We start from the raw sequence: 20,525 nt of genomic DNA, 5'->3' as shown, positions 1-20,525 counted from the left end.
AGATGAGAATGACAAAAAGTAAAACAAACAGAAAACAATTAACAGGTAAAGATATGGCAGGATTAAATTCCCACCACTACAAATAAAGAAACTTGAATATAAAAGAGAAAATTCATCAATCAAGAGGCTGAAAAGGATAAAAAGAAAACAAAGGGGGAAACCCAGCAAACAATATGCTGCCTACAAGAAACTTGCTTAGACACAAAGTAAAAATTAAAGATTAGGAAAAGATATTCTAAGCAAACAAAACAATAATAAGAAGTAGCCAGACTTATGTCAGATATAGTGGATGGATTTTTAAAGTACCAACTTTAAAAAACAAAGACAAAAGGAGCCACTATAAAGGAGGACCACTATATGCTGATAAAAGGAAGAATTAAATAAGAGAAAAATAACATTCATGCACCATTTCAGCTAACTTTAGTGCAAGACTTTTCTCCTCATCCACCCACAGAGCCCTCTCCAGGAGAGAGATAACAAGTTAGCTACATAACAAATGTCAAAGTACACTTAAAAGTCGTGTCAGTGCTCACAACAGCTGTGACTGCTTGTACAAGACCTGTATAAGTTCAAGCCACCCAATGTCCCAGCATGGGTAATGGAGGAATTCATGAAGTTCCACCATGAGCTGAAGAGACTTTGGCAGCTGTAGTTGTATAGAAGGAGAGTCAGTTTTCTTTAGCGATGCTGCCCATGAGTGGCTGCCCATGCTCCGTGTCCCACACACTAAGTGGATTCAGTGAGATTTTTGTCAAAAAGTAGATGAAGTTGGGAAGAAGAGTGGTTGCAGCTTTGGGGAGAAAATTGGAGGGAGAGAAGAGGTGAGTTTTATTGTATGCATGTGTGATATATAGAATTTTTAATCTAAAAACTGGAGAAAAAATTTGACTAAAATAAGAGAAACTGCTTGCTTACAAATGCTATATATGTATGTTACCTAGGGTTTTTTTCTACTTTCTTCAGAACTAGTTAGTGTCTTCTCTTTTCTTAAGTGCATTTTTATTAATTCCTTGAGAACTTCATACAATGTATTTTGACCATATTCATTCCCACTCTTCACCTTAACTCCCCCTAGATCCCACTCCCTTGAAATTTTGTGTCCTCTTATTTTGTTAACAACCTACTGAGGTAACCTAGATTTTATTTTTCTAAACATTCCTTATCAGGTAGATCTGAAAACAGAATACAGCTTGGAATCCTCAGGAAAGACCAGCAGAAATTAATTCACAACTAAGTGAACAAGAACATCACAGCAGACGCTTTAGGAAAGAGAAAAAAAAAGGTTGTCTCCAAAGGAATTAATACCTGAATGTAAAATTCACAAACTTGAAGTAGTGAGAAGCTTGAGAATGGCACTGCTTCCTCAATACTTCTCAGAGGACACCATATAAGGAACACAATGTGTAAAGTTAAGTAGAAAACCTTCTACGTAAGGTTAAGGAAGAAAATTAAAGAAATGAAAAAGTGTATTTGATGAATGAATGAAGAAAATGTGTTACATTTACACAATGAAAAATTGCTCAGCTGTTAAAAAATGAAATCATGAAATTTGTATGAAAGTGGGTGTAACTATAAGAAAATCATACTGAGTGAGGTAATCCAGACACAAAAAGACAAATGTGATATATAGTCACTTCTATGTGGACATTAGCTGTTAACTCTTCAATGCACATGCTACCATCCATATCACTGCAGAAATTAGGTATAGACTATGAGAGAGAGAAGGATCTCCCTAGAAAGGGAAAATAAAATAGGTAGTTGTGGATAAAGGGAGGCTGCTGGAACTGGAGGATCAAACCAGGAAAGGGAGGGAAAAGAGGGATGGGGGAGGAAATTTGGGAAGAACAGTTAAAACTATAGGCCATTTGAGGGATTGTATAGAAAACTAATACATTAGAAGCATCTTAAAATCTGTACATATATGAAAGAAATCTAAATGGAATCACCGAATAACAGGGAAGACAAAGCCTCAACCAGGCATCTCTCACCACCAAACGAAACCTTCAGTGCCAGAAAAGACTTACAGCTAATCAAGTTGCTAGCCAAACAGAAACACTGAAACAACCCAGGTTATGGCCAAGGCTACTGGTTGCTCTCTGCAAATGAATTAAGTCCTTATTGCTAAAGACAATACCTTCTGAACACAGAAAAGTCAAGCCGTCAAGCAGGTGCCTACCTAGAGCCTTCACCTGCTGACTAGTATTCATGGTACTGGAAGGTACTCTGTATGCTACAAGAAGAGAAAAGTGAACACCAACCCAGCTCCTACAGTGGTGACTTGCCTGCTAGAGATGCTGGTACAATAGTGGCACAAACACGGTGGAAGCCACCAATCACTCCATGAGATGAAACCCATGCCTGACATGCTCAGGTGGTCATGAACTTGATACTAGATAGGCTACGGTCCTAGGGAAAAAAAAACAACTACTCTTCTGCTAAAGGAACACAGCAATAAAATGACTCCTAACAACCTTCTGCTAGACTCGTAGATCAGTGTCTTGCTCAACCATCACCAGAGAAGCTTTCTCCTGCAGCAAATGGGAACAAATACAGAGGCCTACAACTGGACAGAGTCCAGAGAGTAAGGGACCTAGGAACACTCATTCATAAATAGCATGTCTCCATCAAACCCCTCCCCTCAGGGCTAAGAGAACTCTGCAAGAGAAGGAAGAAACATTGTAAGAACCCATGGAGATGGAAGACACCAAAGAAACGAAGCCTCCTAGACACAACAGGACTGATGCACCTATGAACTCCAGAAACGGGCTACATGCACAGGGCCTGCAAAGGTCTCATCCAGACAGGGCTCCAGTAGTGAGAGGGGAGGTGAGCACAAGCCCTCACCCCTAACCTAAAAGCTGTCTCCAGCTGGTAACTGCTCACAAAGGAAAAATTGTTTTTATCCAGTGAAGTCGCACTGGGTATACAAACTACACTTAAGGACAGGCCCCATGATCAACATTATATAGTCAATACGAGAAGAACTCAGTGGTATTTTTTGAAGTATTGTTTGTTTTGTCTCATAGTGATTTGTTTGGGCTTTTTTTTCTTTTTTCTTCTTTCTTTCTTTCTTTCTTTCTTTCTTTCTTTCTTTCTTTCTTTCTTTCTTTCTTTCTTTTACCTTGGAGGACTTTTGCTTATACATTATGGCTTCCAATTTTGGTTTTATTGGTTTTTGGTGTGTATGAATGTCTGCGTCTCTGTCTCCCTAAGTGTTTCTTTGGCTCTTTTTTATACTATTCGGGTTTCTTTGTTTTTATTTTATTTTATTTTATTTTATTTTATCTTGTTATTATTTTATAAGATGCTTGTTGGTTTTCTAATGAGAAAGAACAAGAAAGATTGTGAATTTGGATAGGTGAGCTCGGGATGATCTGAGGAAAGGGAATTCGTTATCAGAATCTATTGCATGAAAAAAAAATTATTTTAAATTTAAAGAGAAATTCTGAAGAAAATTAGAATAGGAAGAATATATTGCAACATAAAGTCTACATGACAAAGAAAAAGAATGTTTGCTTAATTGCGAAACATGTGTTCTAAAAAACTAAAAAAGATGAGATAGCTGCTTTAAAAGCTTCCCTCTCAAATGGGGTGTGGGTTGGGGGGAAGGCTGGGGGGTGGGAGGAGGGAAGAAAGGGGGATCTGTGATTGGTACGTAAAAATGAATAGAAAATTCTTAATAAAAAGATAAAAATTAAAGGTCATAATGAAAACCATTATTTTGAGCCAGTTGTTGGTGGTGCATACCTTTAATCCCAGCACTCAGGAGGCAAGAGGTAGGCAGATCTCTGTGAGTCTGAAGTCAGCCTGTTCTACAAAGGGAGTTCCAGAATAGCCAGGGCTGTTACACGGGGCTGTAACACAAAGAAATCTTGCAGCAAAAACAAAAAACAAAACAAACAAACAAAAAATAACCATTCTTTTGTACAATATATACTGTTTTTTTTTAATATCTCTCTCCAGTTTAGTATTAAAACTCTGTTTCAAGACAATTATTTGTCCTTAGTGAAAATCAATATAAACAAACTATAGTGAGATATTTTCTACATCTCACCAAAGCAGATGTCAATCATGGATATAAATACTTCATAGGCTAGGAATGGTAGCTAATCTTTACAAAACTGTGTGATATATTTTTCTGTTTGTTACAAGGTTCTATAAAAAACGCTTTCTCAATACTTAGTTAACAAGTATGTAAAACAGAAAGATACTTAAAACCAGCAATCATCTTTTAACTGGAAAAAGTGCAGAGAGTCAAAACGTATTCTTAATGTCTACATAGTTTTGTCTGTTTCAATTCACTTCTCACACTGAGTTACTAACATGAAGATTAGTTAATTATAGAGGTTCGTGTTTCCTGTTATCTCCCATGCTGACCTGTGTAACCTTGACAGAATTTTTCAACACCTGTTCAGCGAAATAGTTTTGACATGTGTAGTCTCTTAGGGTGTATTAAAGGAATATTTTAGGGTGTTTTGTTTTTGTAAGCAAAATTATCTTCATGTGTGCTGGAAATATTATTGTTGAGCCCAATACTCAAAGGAAAAAGAAAAAGAAGTAACAAGCATTGATTCACTGCCAATCATTTCCACATGTATGTTCTAACTCAATTACATTACTAATAAGATTAACTGTCTATCAAAATTTTGATATTAGATAAGTAGTAACTTTTCTATCAATTTAATTTTTGCCATCTTTCAAGTGCATGTTTCTCATATTCAGAGTTATTTCTAAAACAGGAAAATGCATGTGAAAATTGAAATTATCACAAGATATGCAGCACTAAGTAATTTATTACAGGCTAAGCTGCAAAGTTCAGAATACTACAGCAGAAATTCTAGTTATATTTGCATCCATACATTGCTGCCTCAAGTGTAGTTTTAGTTAGTTATGTATGTTTATATGTTCACATGGTTTTATGTAGTGTATTAGTTAAAATGAAGATGGCCTCTGAAGAGTAGAGTCTCATGGCTATTTTCAAATTAAAATAACAAAACTCACAAAGGAAGATATAATTTCTCAAGGTATTATATAAAACATAGACATCTAAAACTCCAAAAGAGTTGATGCCTTAGGATTCATAAAATCAGAACAAAAATGAACTTTGAAGTCTTAAAACTACACTGGAATTGTTCTTTGTCCTTGACAGACTGCAGGACATCTATCCTTGTCCCTCTATAAGCTGAGGATAATTATATTAACTGACTAAAAACCCCCATTATGTAAGTAAATATGCTAATGTATACAATCTACTAAATACTATTATACTAAATGAAACCATCTGGCACTGGAGAGCAGTTGAAGGAAGAGCCTTGGGGAGACATGCAGCTCAGAGTCAGCTGAGAGGACCACACATAGAGAAACGTTGCAGCATTGCAAAAGGGGCCTTGCCAAAGTGCCAGGCACCACAGAGCTCTGACACTGTTCATGATTCAGAATTTGCATAGATTAGCTTGCTATTTGAACTGTATTAAGCTCTTCATGGTGTTATCAGGAATAACTCACAAATAGAATTGACTTCATGGTCTTTTACTAAATGGCACGTCTTCAAATAAAAATTTAAAAACTTGAAAAAACAACACACCATCTCCAAATTATACTTAGTAGTAGAGCCCTTGCTAACATGTGCAACAGCCTGGTTGTCAGAGCCTTGGATTCAAGACAATTCAAAGAGGTATGTGGTAGCACACACCTGTGATCCCAGCACCTGGGATGTGGAGGTAAGAGCATCAGCAGTTCAAGGCCAGATGTGTTTACAGAGCAAGATTCAAGACAAATTGTAATACATGAAGCCTTACCTCAAAAAAATGAAAACAATACGGAAAATGATTTAAGGGAAAAATTAATCTATGTTACATATGTTTGACAAGCCTTTAGCTTTAATTCACCATGTAAATTCAGATTGTTTCAAGCCCACCTTAGTAATTATCGGTGCCTTTTAATATGAAAGATGTAAGTGGAATTTTCTGCATATGTCTTCTTAAAAAATGTAATGCTAAAATCATCTCTTTCAACTACCATATTTTATTCTCAAGCAGGCTACTAAATGGGAATGAAAGAGAGATGGCCGAAGGGAAAAGCTAAGCAATTTTCTTCTTGTAACTTTTGTCTTAAATGACAGAATTAAATCATGCCCTAATCACATTACTTTGGTCCAAAGGTCAATGTAAGATTTACAGTGATTCTTATTTATAAAAATCGAAACAGAACAGAGAATAAACTTCTGTTCCTATAATAGGCAATGTTTCAAAGTTCATTTCATAAAAGAGGTCATCAGACCAATATATCTTTCTGTCACTTTAACAATGATGTCTGAAGTTTAGCTTTGATATTGAAATGGATAATAACAAAGGCGACTCCAAAGAACAGACAAATCTATGTGGGACTGAAAATACCTCACTTTTGTTTTAAAGTGCATATGAGAGAAAATTACCCTTAGAAGTCCACAGTGTATTTCTGAGTGCACTGGCAGAATCTAAAGAGAGCTGTAGATGTCCCTGCAAAAGCATTTACTGAGGCAGGCACTGACATGCTTTGAATTGTGGGACAGTATTGATGATAACAAAAGGAAGAAAGTGTCAGATCGGGTATCTGAGTTTTACAGAGAGAGGCATTCTGAGGTATAATGTTCTACCACATAGAATCATTTAACATCCTCCATGCACAGGACATCTGCGAGAAGAGATGAGCAGCAAATAGTCTTATTCTTGGACATTGAGTCTAGTTCCAGTGAGCTGTGTCTACATGAGGAAAGATGTAGGTATGATTTCTGTCATTTATTAACTCTGATCAAAACCTGTACCCTTTCCATCTCATTTAGACTATAAAGCCAAAGATTTACAGTGGTCGAAACTGTGTAATCTAGCTCATGCTACTTCTCTGAGCCCTCTAATTGGGCCCAGTCAATGCTGCTCCCTGCTTGGGGATTTCTTTTCCACATTCTACTCTACCTGCAAGCAATTGCTCAAGTTGACCCTTCTTCATGAGGTCAACCTTTTCCAACCCATTTACAATAGTAGTCAATCTCCTTGCTCTTCTATGGACCCTTCTTTCTTCTGTATGCTTCTCCAGGTGTTTATCATCAACTATATTCTGTTTTATTTAAACTGTGTTACTTCATTATATATTCACCATATTCCTCTCACCCCATGTTTATCCAACTAAATATACTTTCCACGGTGATGGGGATTTGTGTGTCATTCTTATGTCTGTCTGTTTGATTTACATACACCAACCTTGACATGAATCTTGCACTAATCAGTTTTGTTTTTCCTCTAACTTCCATATAATAATAATAATGTGTTGTTGCTGTTGTTGTTATTCCTCTCTACTTGGAAATCTTTAAAACCCTGCTCAACAGCAAAGTAGAATCCTACTGAAAAACCATGCTGACATGAATTAAGCACAACTTGAATTCTTTGTATTCTATAATTTAAACAGCCAACCACCCCCTGATTTTTGCAGTATATGGTCAAGGTTAAGATTGTTGCCATTCTCTGGCCTTACTGGGTACTCTACTTCCATTGTGGACAGATGTGTGGCCCTCTAATCCCAACATATGTTATGAAGAAAGGTGTGGCCAGGCGGTGGTGGCACATGCCTTTAATCCCAGCACTTGGGAGTCAGAGGCAGGCGGATCTCTGTGAGTTTGAGGCCAGCCTGGGCTACAAAGTGAGTTCCAGGAATGGCGCAAAGCTACACAGAGAAATCCTGTCTCGAAAAAAAAAGAAAGAAAGAAAGAAAGAAAGGTGTGAGATATGTTACAAAGTTTACTGACTAATAATTCCTATTATGTCTATTTGGACCAAGAGAAGTAGTACTTCAATCTTAGAGGTCTAGTACATTCATTGTCAAAGAACATTCAGTATTTACTAGATGTGTGACTGGACAAATAGCAGCGATGCTCGGCTGTAGGTGAATAAAGGTGAATTCTCTGTGTTGGGAAATGTACCATCAAGCACACTTTTTTATTCATAGCTATTACAGTAGAGTAGGAATTATATGAAAAATTTGAAGTGTATGTATGTGTGGGTTTATATATTTTTTTTTATTTATTTTTATTACGTATACAGCATGTGTGACTGCAGGCCAGAAGAGGGCACCAGATCTCATTACAGATGGTTGTGAGCCACCATGTGGTTGCTGGGAATTGAACTCAGGACCTTTGGAAGAGCAGTCAGTGCTCTTAACCTCTGAGCCATCTCTCCAGCCTGTGGGTTTATATTTTATCTACATGTATGTGCACTTACATATGTGTGTGTGTTCATGTGAGAGCCAGAGCTCAATGTCAGTGTCTTACATCTGAAAGAAGGTCCCCCAGTAAAATTGGAGTTCATGAATCCAGTTACACTGGCTGGACAGAGAATCCCCAGGATCTTCATTTCTCCAGCTCTGTGATGGGTTTCAGACAATGGCCACTACTCCTGGCTTTTACGTTGGCACTGGCCATCCAGATTCAAATCATCATGCTGAACAGCAAACACTTCACTTACAGAACCATCTTCTCAGTCTCCTATTTAGAAATCTCTCTCTACCTATCCCTCATGGAAAATATAATATCATTTTTCCTGCAGCCACCATTCGTGGCTAGAACCCTTGGGTTACCTAATTAGGCTTTATAATGATAATGACACCATAATTAAAGGTGTCAACTGACCCACATTTCAGGAAGTGAGTTAGGAAGAATGGGAAAAGCATGCCCAATGTTTGCTTCTTAATGACCAACATCTTTTATACAGATGCAGTTCAGTAATTTGCATGATACAGCTGTATTAAAAAAACCTCAATGCTCCAAACTGAAATCTTCATTCACTGATATGTGAAACTTAAAGTATTTGTATCAACTTTATTAACACTACTATATAAATCAGTCAATTTTGGATATGTTCTTATTCTCAGCTTTAACTGTTTTGAAGAATTTTTACTAAACTATTAGGTCAGGGAACAGTAAATAAACTATCAAGTCATAAAAGTGGCAAAACAAAGGTTAAAAACAATAACTTTAGGTTTATGACCACAATAAACCCCACAGCAATATCTTAGGTCATTTATAAACTGTTCTCGCATTTTATAACACACGATGTTTTAAAATCATGCAGTTGTCAGTGATGTGGAAATTCCTTACCAAATGTTTAAGTATTTTTGCTAGAAATGAGCAAGGTTTGTCCCAAACATGTTTTTATTTTAAATTCCCAAAGGCATCTAAATACACATTTAAACACGTTGAACATTTTGTTGACATTTTTAAGAATCCAGAGACTGAAAGACAAGTATTCACTCCAAAGACAATAAATTATAATTCCAGAATCTTGGAACTGAAACAAGACTGAAAACATCACATGCTGTAACTTCCTCTGCATGGCATCTCCTCCTGAGGAACACCTGGCCAGCTGGGCGTCTGATCATCAGGCGGACATTTCAGAGGCAAGGAGCAGCACCTAGTTATTGCCCTACTGTTTGGAATGAGGGGTAAGCAGAATGGCAGACAGATCAGGATTGCTCTTTTTATTGGAGTAGAGTCTTCCTTTTTCACATAGTCTTCTATGGAATCATTTCAAGAAGACCCTCTCAGTCCTTTTCATATAAGAACCTCTTGAGGTCTGAAGAGGTCTGTTATATTCCCTTTCCTTTCCCTTCTTCTTCAATAAAAGTCTTCCCTTGGACTGTGCCTCTCGTGAACATATTTTCAAAGCCTTAACTACTGTCCCCCTGCCTGTGGAGTTTTCAGTCAGGGATTTTTCAGTCAGGTACGCGACTGTGCTAACCTTGTCTGCTTCTATGTGGATGTGAATGAAAGTTGACTTTTCTGCCACAATTCCAGACTATATATTCACACAAAAACTGCTGCAATTCACACTGGTATTGTCATTCTCATTCCTGTGCATTAATAGAGGGCACAGTACATTTCCAGAAGAGAATGAATCATTTAACATCTGGATATGAGTAATAAACTAATTTCACGCAGGCTCCATGGTCCAAGTGTGGAGACCTCTGAAATTTCTGGACCTGTTATTCACCAACAACCAAATTGAGACAAGCAGATTAACTTCAGACTAACTGAAGTTCTGACAACTTAAATTGTATGTTTTTTTATCTATGCAGGGAACATAAGAAAACTGCCTTACTACCAGATTGATTTCACTCACTATACAATATTCTTGGGAAATTATTTTTCCCTCAATTGAAGATTACATACTGTTATGCTTCCAAACCTACATATTAATCAAGTGAATTCAGAGAGCATTTATTTTATTTATTGCTGTGCTGAAAGGTTGACTGAATCACTCTATTTTTTTATATTAACAGGACAGTAAAGTTTTTCCTTTATGAAATCAAACTTATTGAATCACTGATATTCACACTATAATTCAGTGTTCTATAGAAAGTGTGCAATAGTTTCAAGAAAAAGGAGAAGCAAATAGAATCTGGTTACAGTGGTGGTTCCCAACCTTCCCAATGCTACAACTCTTTAATGCAGTCCTCATGTTGTGGTGACCCCGACCACAAAATTATTTTTGTTGCTATTTCATAACTGTAATTTTGCTACAGTTATGAATCGCAATGTAAATATCTGATATGCAGGATATCTGATATGCGACCCCTTGAAAAGGTCTTTCAGCTCCCCAAAGATGTCATGACCCACAGGTTGAGAACCTCTATGTTACAAAGTCTAAATATACCACACATCAGTATCCTTAATAAGTTGGCACTGGTCTATAGCGAAAACAGAAATCCTTCACAGTTAGTGCTGGGACATTAAGGTCACTGCTAGTACATATAATCAAAACCAGAAAAGTTGATGGTAACCAAGAAAACATTTTTTGTCAAACCATATTCAGTGACTCTTACTGATAATGCAATATCAAAAAGAAAACAGCCTTCTAAAAGGAAAGTAAAGAGACCCTGACACCATGGAAAGGAAATGTGAGCATAAATAATACTGGCTACTCTTTTAGTTTCTGAAAATGACAATATTCTCATCAGTTATGCGAATTTTTGTGGGTACTACTCCAAGCCTTAGGTTTTAAATTAGTCTCCTGGGAATAATGATAACTGAAGATGAAAATAGATCTTGTAATACAAGGTTATATGACTTCTGTATAAGTACATTAAATTATAAGGCATCCATACTAATTTAAGTCATCATAAAATGAATTTTAAATATACTTTTATTATTAATAAATTTAAATCACTTATCCTGGAACCTATCCCCAAATATATTGCAATAATTGTAACAAATGGCTATAACAAAGACATTTACAAAGCCAGGAGGATGACTCCTTGGGTAAGAATTCTTGCCCAAACCTGATGACATGATTTTTATACCCAGAACCCAGATAGTGAAAGTTGTGACTTCTCCAAACTGACCTCTGACTGCTACACATATGCCACCATCATGTGTACACCCCACCACAAAAGAGTAAATAAATAGATGTAAGAAGAGGGCATGGGGAAATTATATATATATATATATATATATATATATATATATATATATATATATATATATTATACATATACAACATATACATATGCGTGTGCAGAAAAATTTCTCCTGAACTCAGCTTGTGAGTTCAACTTCAACTGCAGGGTTGAAGCTCTGCCTTATTCTAATGGAGAATACACAGACCCAGCCCATCTCTCCCAGAGCCCAATAGTATTAAAGTACCACCTGTTGCTAATCACAGTTGAAGAAAGAAGAAAAAAAAAAAGGTTAAATGTAGCATTTTTTTTTCAAACCAACTGCCAGCCATACTTCCCCCAAAGCACAGTCTCAAGTAATTCTATTATTTGTGCCACATTGACCTCATTTCGCCTCTGCAAAAAATAGAAGGAAGTTATCTAGAGAGGCTGGAAGTCATTTTTATTCTAGGAACTATCATCAGAGATTACAGCAAGGAGCTCAGGGTGTCTGTACATGTCTTCTTAAACAGTAGTGTGGAAAGTGATAGATTGGAGCAAGAACAATTATTATTATAACAAAAAAGAAAATTATTAGGCATGGCTTGATTCCAGTTACTTAATAAACAGAAACTGTATTTCAAAACGCTACCAGATTCAGCCTCCTCCAACTGTCCCAAGCTTTTTCCTCTAGATTTTGCACTTTTAAGGGTAAATATTTTAACAGAAATTTCACATATTTCTGAAATGCTTTCTACTTTGATTCAAGTTTTTCAGCTTTGGGGCATGCGTCCTGGAACAATGTGTTACAAATGATGTTTCTCAGTGCTGTGCGTGCACATCTCGTTAAAATTCTGATAACCCTTCAAAGGCTCCCCAGTTTTTCAGAAAGATATGCACAGAAACATTAAGATGTGCTGATAAAAGTAATTTAGTTGTACTGAACATACTTGTTTCACAAAAGCCCCTGAAATGTGTATCTGGTCCCTGGAGTCTGAAGATACAGAGGTCTAGTCTTTATTTTAAGCGCGAGGAGATTTCACAACTGTGAGGATGGATGTGCTACCCCACATACTAAACTACTTTATATAAATAACTGGAAACGCGATCCTAAAGTTAAAAAAAAATGTACTTAACTCAAAGTTCTAAGATAAACTCCAGCTCGGGGAAGCCTTCCTCTGCAGGAATGGAATCTAATTTGATGAAACATTTTCTCTCAATTGGAAAAAGGCTGCCCTGGGAACTTTAGAAAAGTTTTCCTTAAACCAGTTTCCAGGACTTTGAGAGCGAAAAAGCAGAAAGCGCTTGAGGTCCCTTCTACTGGAGGTAATGCCCTTGCACCTCTCACACTCAGGGATCTGACCCTGAACTTACAGGAGTCCTGGTCCCTTTTGCTTGGAAGCATAAGCCCTAAAGTAAAGCAAGAAAGTGGTCCCTAGCCAGCCGCCTCTTGCCAGCTGAAGCCAGTTAGGAGCAGAGGTCCCAGGAAAGGGCGCCCTGGACCCCTACCTCTCTGCTGATGCGCTGGGGACTGTCGCCGCTGCTGTGGCCGCTGCGCCTGGGAGCCTCCGATTGTCCCGGAGAGCAGGAGCAGGAGGACCCCGGCGGCCGCTAGCATCGTGGCGGCCAGAGCAGATCCGCTCCTCCAGAGTCCACAGAGTTGCTGCCTCCAGTCCGCCCAGGCTAGAGTGAGCAGCTGCAGGGGGAAAAGAGGAGGAGACAGCCCTCCCCAGCTCTGCCCCGCCACCGCCCAAGGGTGGGGGAAAAAAGGACAGACAGTCCCCACCCCTTCCCAGGCCTGGGCCTTTAAAGGGTCCTTGGTTAAAAGGACTTTTCCTCTGGGTGCTTCCTCTGTCAGGGGAATCACATCTCAGTGGGACTTATGAAAACTTCTTTAGCATTAAGAAAGTAATTGACACCAAGGCAGTCTGGGGTCTGCAAAATCCCTCCAGATGGAAAACATTATCTCCCAGAAATCCGTAAAGTTAGAAACTTTTGCTCCTCAAAAAGTCCTGGCAAAACTGTGTGCAGCTGCCTTGGGTCCAGGTGATCCCGGACTGTCCCAAGGCCAGGGTGCTAAAGTATTAAGGAACTGAAGTCACCTGCAGAGACGCCCCTCCTGGGAGGTGACTGTCCAGGCAGCAGCAGGAGGTGGCAGACTAAAGCTGTCCTAGCTCTATTGAAATGTTTCTCGTCACTCCACTGGTTGGAAGTTGTCCCTCTACTCAGAGGACATTATTAAAAGGGGATAAAGTGTCTGCGAAAATTTCCATTTTTCAGTCATGGCGGCTTCTTCCTTTTAACTCAACAGAACAGTATTTCTGTCACTGGGGTCAGATGGCCCCTCCATACCAGGTGGTTATTGACCAATGGTTCTCAGTAAGACATCAAATAGCAACTTTTAATAGGTTTTCAGAGGCACAGGATATCCTTTGCATCAGTGTGCCATGGGATCAGGATGCCCTTCTCTCGGTCTTCTAAATAATCCCCCACGCCACCCCCACCCCGCCCCTGTGTGTGTGTGTGTGTGTGTGTGTGTGTGTGTGTGTGTGTGTGTGTGTTTGAAGCAGGATCTCACTATGGTCGCAAATTCAGAAATACACTTGCCTCTGCCTGTCAAGTGCTGGGATTAAAGGCGTGGGCAAAACCTGTAGATATTTTTAAGAAAAAAAAATTGTTTTATATTTGAAATATGATTGCAGTTTGTTTATAAAAATTTGTATTTACTAATTTTATAGGATGCAACAATTAAGCCAATTAAGACAATGTTTTGTAGGTTTCCACTTCACCAAAATTTGTATAACATTTCCAAGACCCCTACCAATGATTGCAACTCTGTTGAACTCCCTGTCTTAGTATGCTCTGTTTTGCCTACTAAGGAAGTTTATGCACGTATTTCCATATTGTGATACATACAGTTGCGCAGATGGCTTATTTCCCTTTTCAGTTTATAGTTAAGATATATCCATTTTTAAGATGCTGCATAGAAGTTACAGTATTTTCAATGAATTTCCTTTCAGGAGAATAGGAAGTAACTCTCCTAAGGGACTGATGAGAATCTACAGCTGAGATCCTTCTTTCATTAGCAACCCTCCTAGAGGCATGTCTAAGCTTCTACTTTTAGAGCTATGGTTTCTTTCAAGTACATTGTGGTGCTGTCTGTGGAAAAAGAAAAGGTTTAGGTAAGGGCTGGTTGCTCTTATCTCTCTCTCTCTCTCTCTCTCTCTCTCTCTCTCTCTCTCTCTCTCTCTCTCAGAGGCAATATTTGATGCAAATGGTATCATTTTCTCAGCTGATAACTTTGGCTTCTCTCCCCCCAAAAAAACAAATTCATTGTGTGAGATATATGCATATATATTTATCTCCATCAGAGCTTCCAATTATAGATTTAGAACAAACTTCAAAGTTACGTAATGTTAAATCCTATACTAGTTTTACAAAATAAAACACAACTATTCTAGGGCTTTTGCATTTTGTATCATTGCTTAGATAAAATATTTTTATTGATAAAGTTGAACATTTTTACTTTATTGTTTTAGAACTGTTTTAGACTCAGATAGAAATTAATTGAAAGTTAAAAGGAGGGTGTGTGTGTGTGTGTGTGTGTGTGTGTGTGTGTGTGTGTGTCCACTATTTCTGACTTCCTCATCAAGGTGATCTTGTTACAGCTAATGACCCTGTGCTCCCACAGTTATCACTCAGCCTGCACAGCACATACATGTTAAGTTGCTACCTCATATGGTTGTGGATTTGGAAAATATGCTATGCTGGGTCATTTCATCACCCTAAAATTACTCCCTAAACTTTGCCAATTCATCTTTCTTCTCATCTTTTGACCCCCTAGTCTCTGGCAATCACTGATTTTTTTAAAACGTCCTTATTGCTTCTAAGCTTGGACAATTGTTAATAGTTGTTATAAACATCTAAGCACATATATTTGCATGCGCATAACTTTTCAGATCTTTGGGACCCAGGATCACAATTACCAGGTTGGATCATAAGAGAATGTTGATTCTATAAAGTCCACAGTACTAACTCATCAATTTCTACGGTTGTAAAAGAGGTGATAGGGACTTTGACTGCAATTAGGTTGAGTCTACAAATTAATTTGGGGAAAACTGACATCTGAGCAATACCGCAACTTCCATTCTACAAACAATATATGACTCATAAATTCACATTTTTAACATCTTACACCATGTTTTGAAGTTTTCAAGTACATGTGTCTTAAATATACTTTCAAAACTTTAAATGTTCCATGGTTTAACGAAAGTCTGATGTTTAAAGTGGTTTGGTTTTCAAATATTTATACTAACAATAATGTTACTGATTTGGACAAATGCATCGAATCATAATTTACAGGATTATGCTATGTACAAATATGCAATTTTACTAGTGCTTGTTCGATATGTATCTCTTTTATATATTTTCTGGCCATATGGGTCTGGCAATGGTCCCAGGTGGAATGCAAGTGTTGAGAGTTGATGCTTCTACCTGGTTTCTGCCCAGAATGAAAAGCAACCTTCCATTCCATTGGCACTCATATGATAATGGCTAGAAGTTTCAACAGGCACTCACCGAAACAGAAAGTTTGGTTCTTTGGATGAAACTTTTGAGAGAAAAGAGTATTAAATTTTGACCAAAAAAAAAAAAAGCAAGAAAAAGAAACTCTTTTGCATATATATTAACACAATTTGTTTAGGTTTACATTATGAATTGTATAGGTTTATTTTCATATTAAATCAAAGAGCCCATATATAAACTCCAAGTAACCACAATTTGTTGTACCTTTAGGTTTCTGATTTAGATCTACTAATTTGTGCTATTTTCGTGTTCAATAATGAAGAATACTGTACTGAATTTTTAAATGTAGAATTCATGTTGTGGTCTTAGCTTATGCACACATATGCACACACACACAATATGCACACACTTGTACGCACACATACACACACAAAGCTATATAAGAACAATTTAAGTGGCCAATGGTTTCATTTGTACATTCATTTGCAGACCAATACTATCACAATTAACCTGGGACTTTACAAGTATTTTTTCGCTGTACCCATAGGACATACCATCCTATAGCAATTTTCTTGTGAACCTTTTTCTGATGAGGGATTGGTAATATTGGCATTATTTAGTTACTTGGAATGTGGTCCCTCCTGAAACAGTTCATAGAGGATTATAATAATTTCTCCCCTAAATGATTGATGGAACTCAACACTGAAGTTGTATAAGCTCATAATTTTCCTGATTATAAGATCTAAAATCATTGTTTTATGTATATACAAAGTAATTCAATTTTTATACAAGTTTTGGTGATTTGCGACTATTAAGGACTTCATCTATTTTGTTTATATTCTAAAATTCAATTGGCAATAACTTATAATAGCTAATTATCTTTTAAAATAATTTTCTTTTTTATTCTTAGAGAATTTCATACAATATACTTTGCTTATATTCTTTTCTCCCCCTCCTCCTCAACTCCTTCCAGATCCTCCCCCACCTCCCTATCCACCCAGCTTCATGTTCCTTCTCTCTCAAATACATTATTCTTTTATTGTCTGTGAAGTCTGCTATGGTGGCCTCTTTCTCCTGGCATTTGAAACTATTTTTTGCTTTGTTCAGTTAGCTGGTTGAGGGGAAAAGAGAGCATTTAGATAAAACAGTCTAGTGTGATTCTTGCAAATATTACTGATGCATTCAAAGAATCACCTTTGCATTTCACTGGGATTTGTTATTATTATTATTATTACTATTATTATTATTGTCATCACTGTTGTTGTACATTTCCAGGTTTGCTAATTTTCTCTTCATTTAAAAACTTTCCTTCCCTCTACTTACTTTGGGATTACGTTACATGTCTAGCTTCTTAACATACACATGCCAACATAAGGTTCACTGAGTAGTCTTATAACTTGGCCAACTGAAGAAGGTGGTGAATTTATAAGGCTATATATGACCTAATCACACCATGTGTTCCATCAAATGAGGAGAATAAATAGAGATCATAAGCAATGGATCGAGAACTAGACTCCTCCTTTTCAAAGGAAGGGTATTCAAAGGTGTCTAGGTATATATAATAGATTCTTCTCTCATGTAATACATCCCAACCACAGTTTCCCCTCCCTCCATTTCTCCTACTTCCTCCCATCTTCCCTCTTCCTCAGATCCACTCCCCCTCTGTTTCCTCTTCAGAAACTTCAAACACTATTTCCTCTTCAGAGACTACAGCCAAACAGGACAAAACAGGTTACAATCAGACAAGGGGAAAGCCCTCATACCAGGCAGGATAAGGCAACCCAATAGGAGGAAGAAAGTCCCAAGAGCAGGCAAAAGAGTCAGTGGCACACTTGCTCCCACTGTTAGGAGTCATACAAAAACATCAAACTAACAGTCATAACACATATGCAGAGGAGCTGGTGCAGACCCATGCAGGCCCTGTGCTTGCTACTGCAGGCTCTGTGAGCCCTGTTTAGTTGATTCGTTAGGCAATGTTCTCCTGGTGTCCTCCATCCCCTCTGACTCCTACAGTCTTTCCTCTGCCTCTTCCTTGGAATACCCCGATCTCCAAGGGGAGGGACCCAATGCAGACTTTCAGTTTAGACTGGGTCGCTGCATGATGTCTGACTTTGGGTCTTTACAGCCACTCCCATTTGCTGCCACTGGAGGAAGCCTCTCTGATGATGACTGGACAAGGTACCTAACTGTGAGTTATATATATATATATATATATATATATATATATATATATATACAGCCAGTCATATTTGGTTCTTCTCTAGGTCTCTGGGCTATCTAGTCTCTAGTTCCTGGCCATCAAGGCAGTGTAGGGCATGGGTTCCCTCTCCTGGAGTGGACCTCAAGTGAAATAAGACATTGTTGGCCACTCCAACAAGTTTTGCACCACCATTGCCCCAGCCCATCTTGCAGGCAGGATAGATGGTAGGTAGAGGGTTTTGTGTCTGGGTTAGTGTCCAAGTTTCTTTTTCCATGGTCAAAGAGATTACAATGTAGGGATGAAGGCTCCAAACCCATACCAGCTCGACCTCTCTATATTCAATAAGCTGTGTGGATGTTGTCCTTGGCAATGTGGTCTGCTGTCAGTTTTCAGAGAGTAACCTTCTGTCAAAACCACCGTAATCTTATAAAATAGTTCTTTAAGATTGCAGTTTCTTCACATAGATTTCTAATAATGATGAAGCTTATCAACAGCATCTATGTTTGTACATTCATATCACCTCTTCTGAAACCCTGGTATTCTATCACAATGAAACCTGATAATATCTCTGAAAATTTCTTTCTTGCTAAAATCCAGTGGTTCCTATTTAGTTGGCATTCTTTCCAACATCCTACCTTTGTCTCTTACAGTCAACAACTGACTGAGTGTTGCATTTTCACAGAGACTATCAATTTCTGCCTTCTTATTAGGGTGTTTGCATTTGAACTTTGTGATGCAGTAGCCACAGTCAAGGCTGGTTATTTAAACTGAAATAAAATAAAACAAATTTAATGTGTGAGGTTTTTCAGTTCTTTAGCCACTCTCCAAGTGTCCAAATTTGACATGCAGATGATACAGATGCTACGTAAACAGAGACATTGCCTTTGTCACTGGAAGTCTGTCCTGCTCTTCCAATGTATGATCTGTAGAAGAGAAAATGGCATGAATGAATCCAACCCTGCAGGCTAATCACAAAATACAGTTCTTTTCCGTAAAATTTCTATTGATTTACCCAGAAAAGGGGATAATATTTAATAATGTGGAAATCTTATAAAATCCGCAAAAAAGATTAATAGGAACAAAACATAAAAGCAAAAGACATCTCTAAAACAGAAATAATAGAATTTAATATACTTAGCAAGAAATAAGTTGAGAACATGTTCGAAGACGTAATAATAGAGACTAGAGCAGTGGTCCTCAACCCTCCTAATACTGCAACCCTTCAACACAGTTCCTCATGTTGTGATGACCCCCAAGCACATAATTATTTTCCTTGCTATTCCCTAACTGTAATTTTGCTACTGCTATGAATTTTAAGATAAATATCTGATGTGCAGAGTATCTGATATAGGATCCTATCGAAAGGGTCGTTGGAACCCCAAAGGGATCATGATCCACAAATTGAGAAACACTGCTCTAGGTGAACTTATGGATTCTTTTTCTTTGCCCTGGAACTCTATTACCAGTGGAGGGTTTGTTGTTGCTTCATTCATGATGAATTTAAGATCTGATATGAATTTTAAGATTTTTTAGCATAATATGTATGGTAGATTTGATATATGGTGCATATGTAATATGGATGTTTCATTTTTGAGTAGTCAAAACCTAAAGTGGATTCAAAGTAGCTCTGCTACTTTGTGTGCTAAGGAAAATGATATCGGCTTTGCATTTAAGAGGGAATGGTCTGTAATCTGGGAAGTATCAGGGTCAGATCTCGGTGCTTGATAAAGAGTCTATCTGAGTCATGGGGGTTTGTCAAAAACAAGCCAGGGAGACAGAAGCAAATGAACCTAGTAGTGAGGGGAGCATGTGGTGCTTTTATTCAGCCATTCTTTCCTTCTTATTACCAAGTGTCTGCTGTGAGTTAGAAGCTGGCACAGGAGTGATCAGACACACTGGATATATAACACAGCCATCGCAGGAGTCACGTTCAAGTGGGAAAACAGACCATAAGTTAGTAAAAAGTGGGAAGTGAGTCACAACAAATTGTTACGGGAGTTACAAAGGAAAGGAGGGAGTTTAGCGGTCACTGTAAAATGATGCCCCTTAAACAGTGCCAGGCAAAGCCCTCTGAGGAGGTGACATTTAAGCTGAGCCCTGACAGAGGACAGGATTCCGGTGAATGCAGAGTCAGTAGCAAGGAGAGAATAGTTTGGAGATCTTTGAGAGAGTGAATTCACAAGTCTTGTGAATCAACCGGACATGAGGATTTTAGGATCCTTCTAAAGTTTCTGCCTGGAGCAACTGGTTGTCTGGCAGTGTGAATGCCTGAGATCGGAAACACAGGCTGACCGCCAGGTGTGAGCTCAATATGCTGAGGTAATTGACACTGGAGGTGTCCGGATGCTTATTTTTAGTTCTGATAAAAGTATCTCAGAGTCATTTCAATGAATAGAGCACC

At 38.0% G+C, this 20,525-nt stretch overlaps 1 protein-coding gene across 1 annotated transcript in view; it reads right to left on the bottom strand.

Moving 5' to 3' along the window:
• Lama2 (laminin subunit alpha 2) overlaps positions 1 to 13,072 on the bottom strand; it is a 581,125-nt gene extending 568,053 nt beyond the window's left edge. Inside the window, exon 1 of the mRNA XM_059272617.1 lies at positions 12,910 to 13,072. Within this exon, the coding sequence (XP_059128600.1) occupies positions 12,910 to 13,018 (109 nt within the window). The 5' untranslated portion in view covers positions 13,019 to 13,072. The remainder of the gene's footprint in view (positions 1 to 12,909) is intronic.
• Positions 13,073 to 20,525: the final 7,453 nt, after the last annotated feature.

The sequence above is a fragment of the Peromyscus eremicus genome, chromosome 8b, assembly GCF_949786415.1.
Source record: "Peromyscus eremicus chromosome 8b, PerEre_H2_v1, whole genome shotgun sequence".
Taxonomy (NCBI): Eukaryota; Metazoa; Chordata; class Mammalia; order Rodentia; family Cricetidae; genus Peromyscus; species Peromyscus eremicus.
The sequence above is the reverse complement of the archived record's forward strand: the minus strand, read 5'-3'. Positions and strand labels throughout refer to the sequence as shown.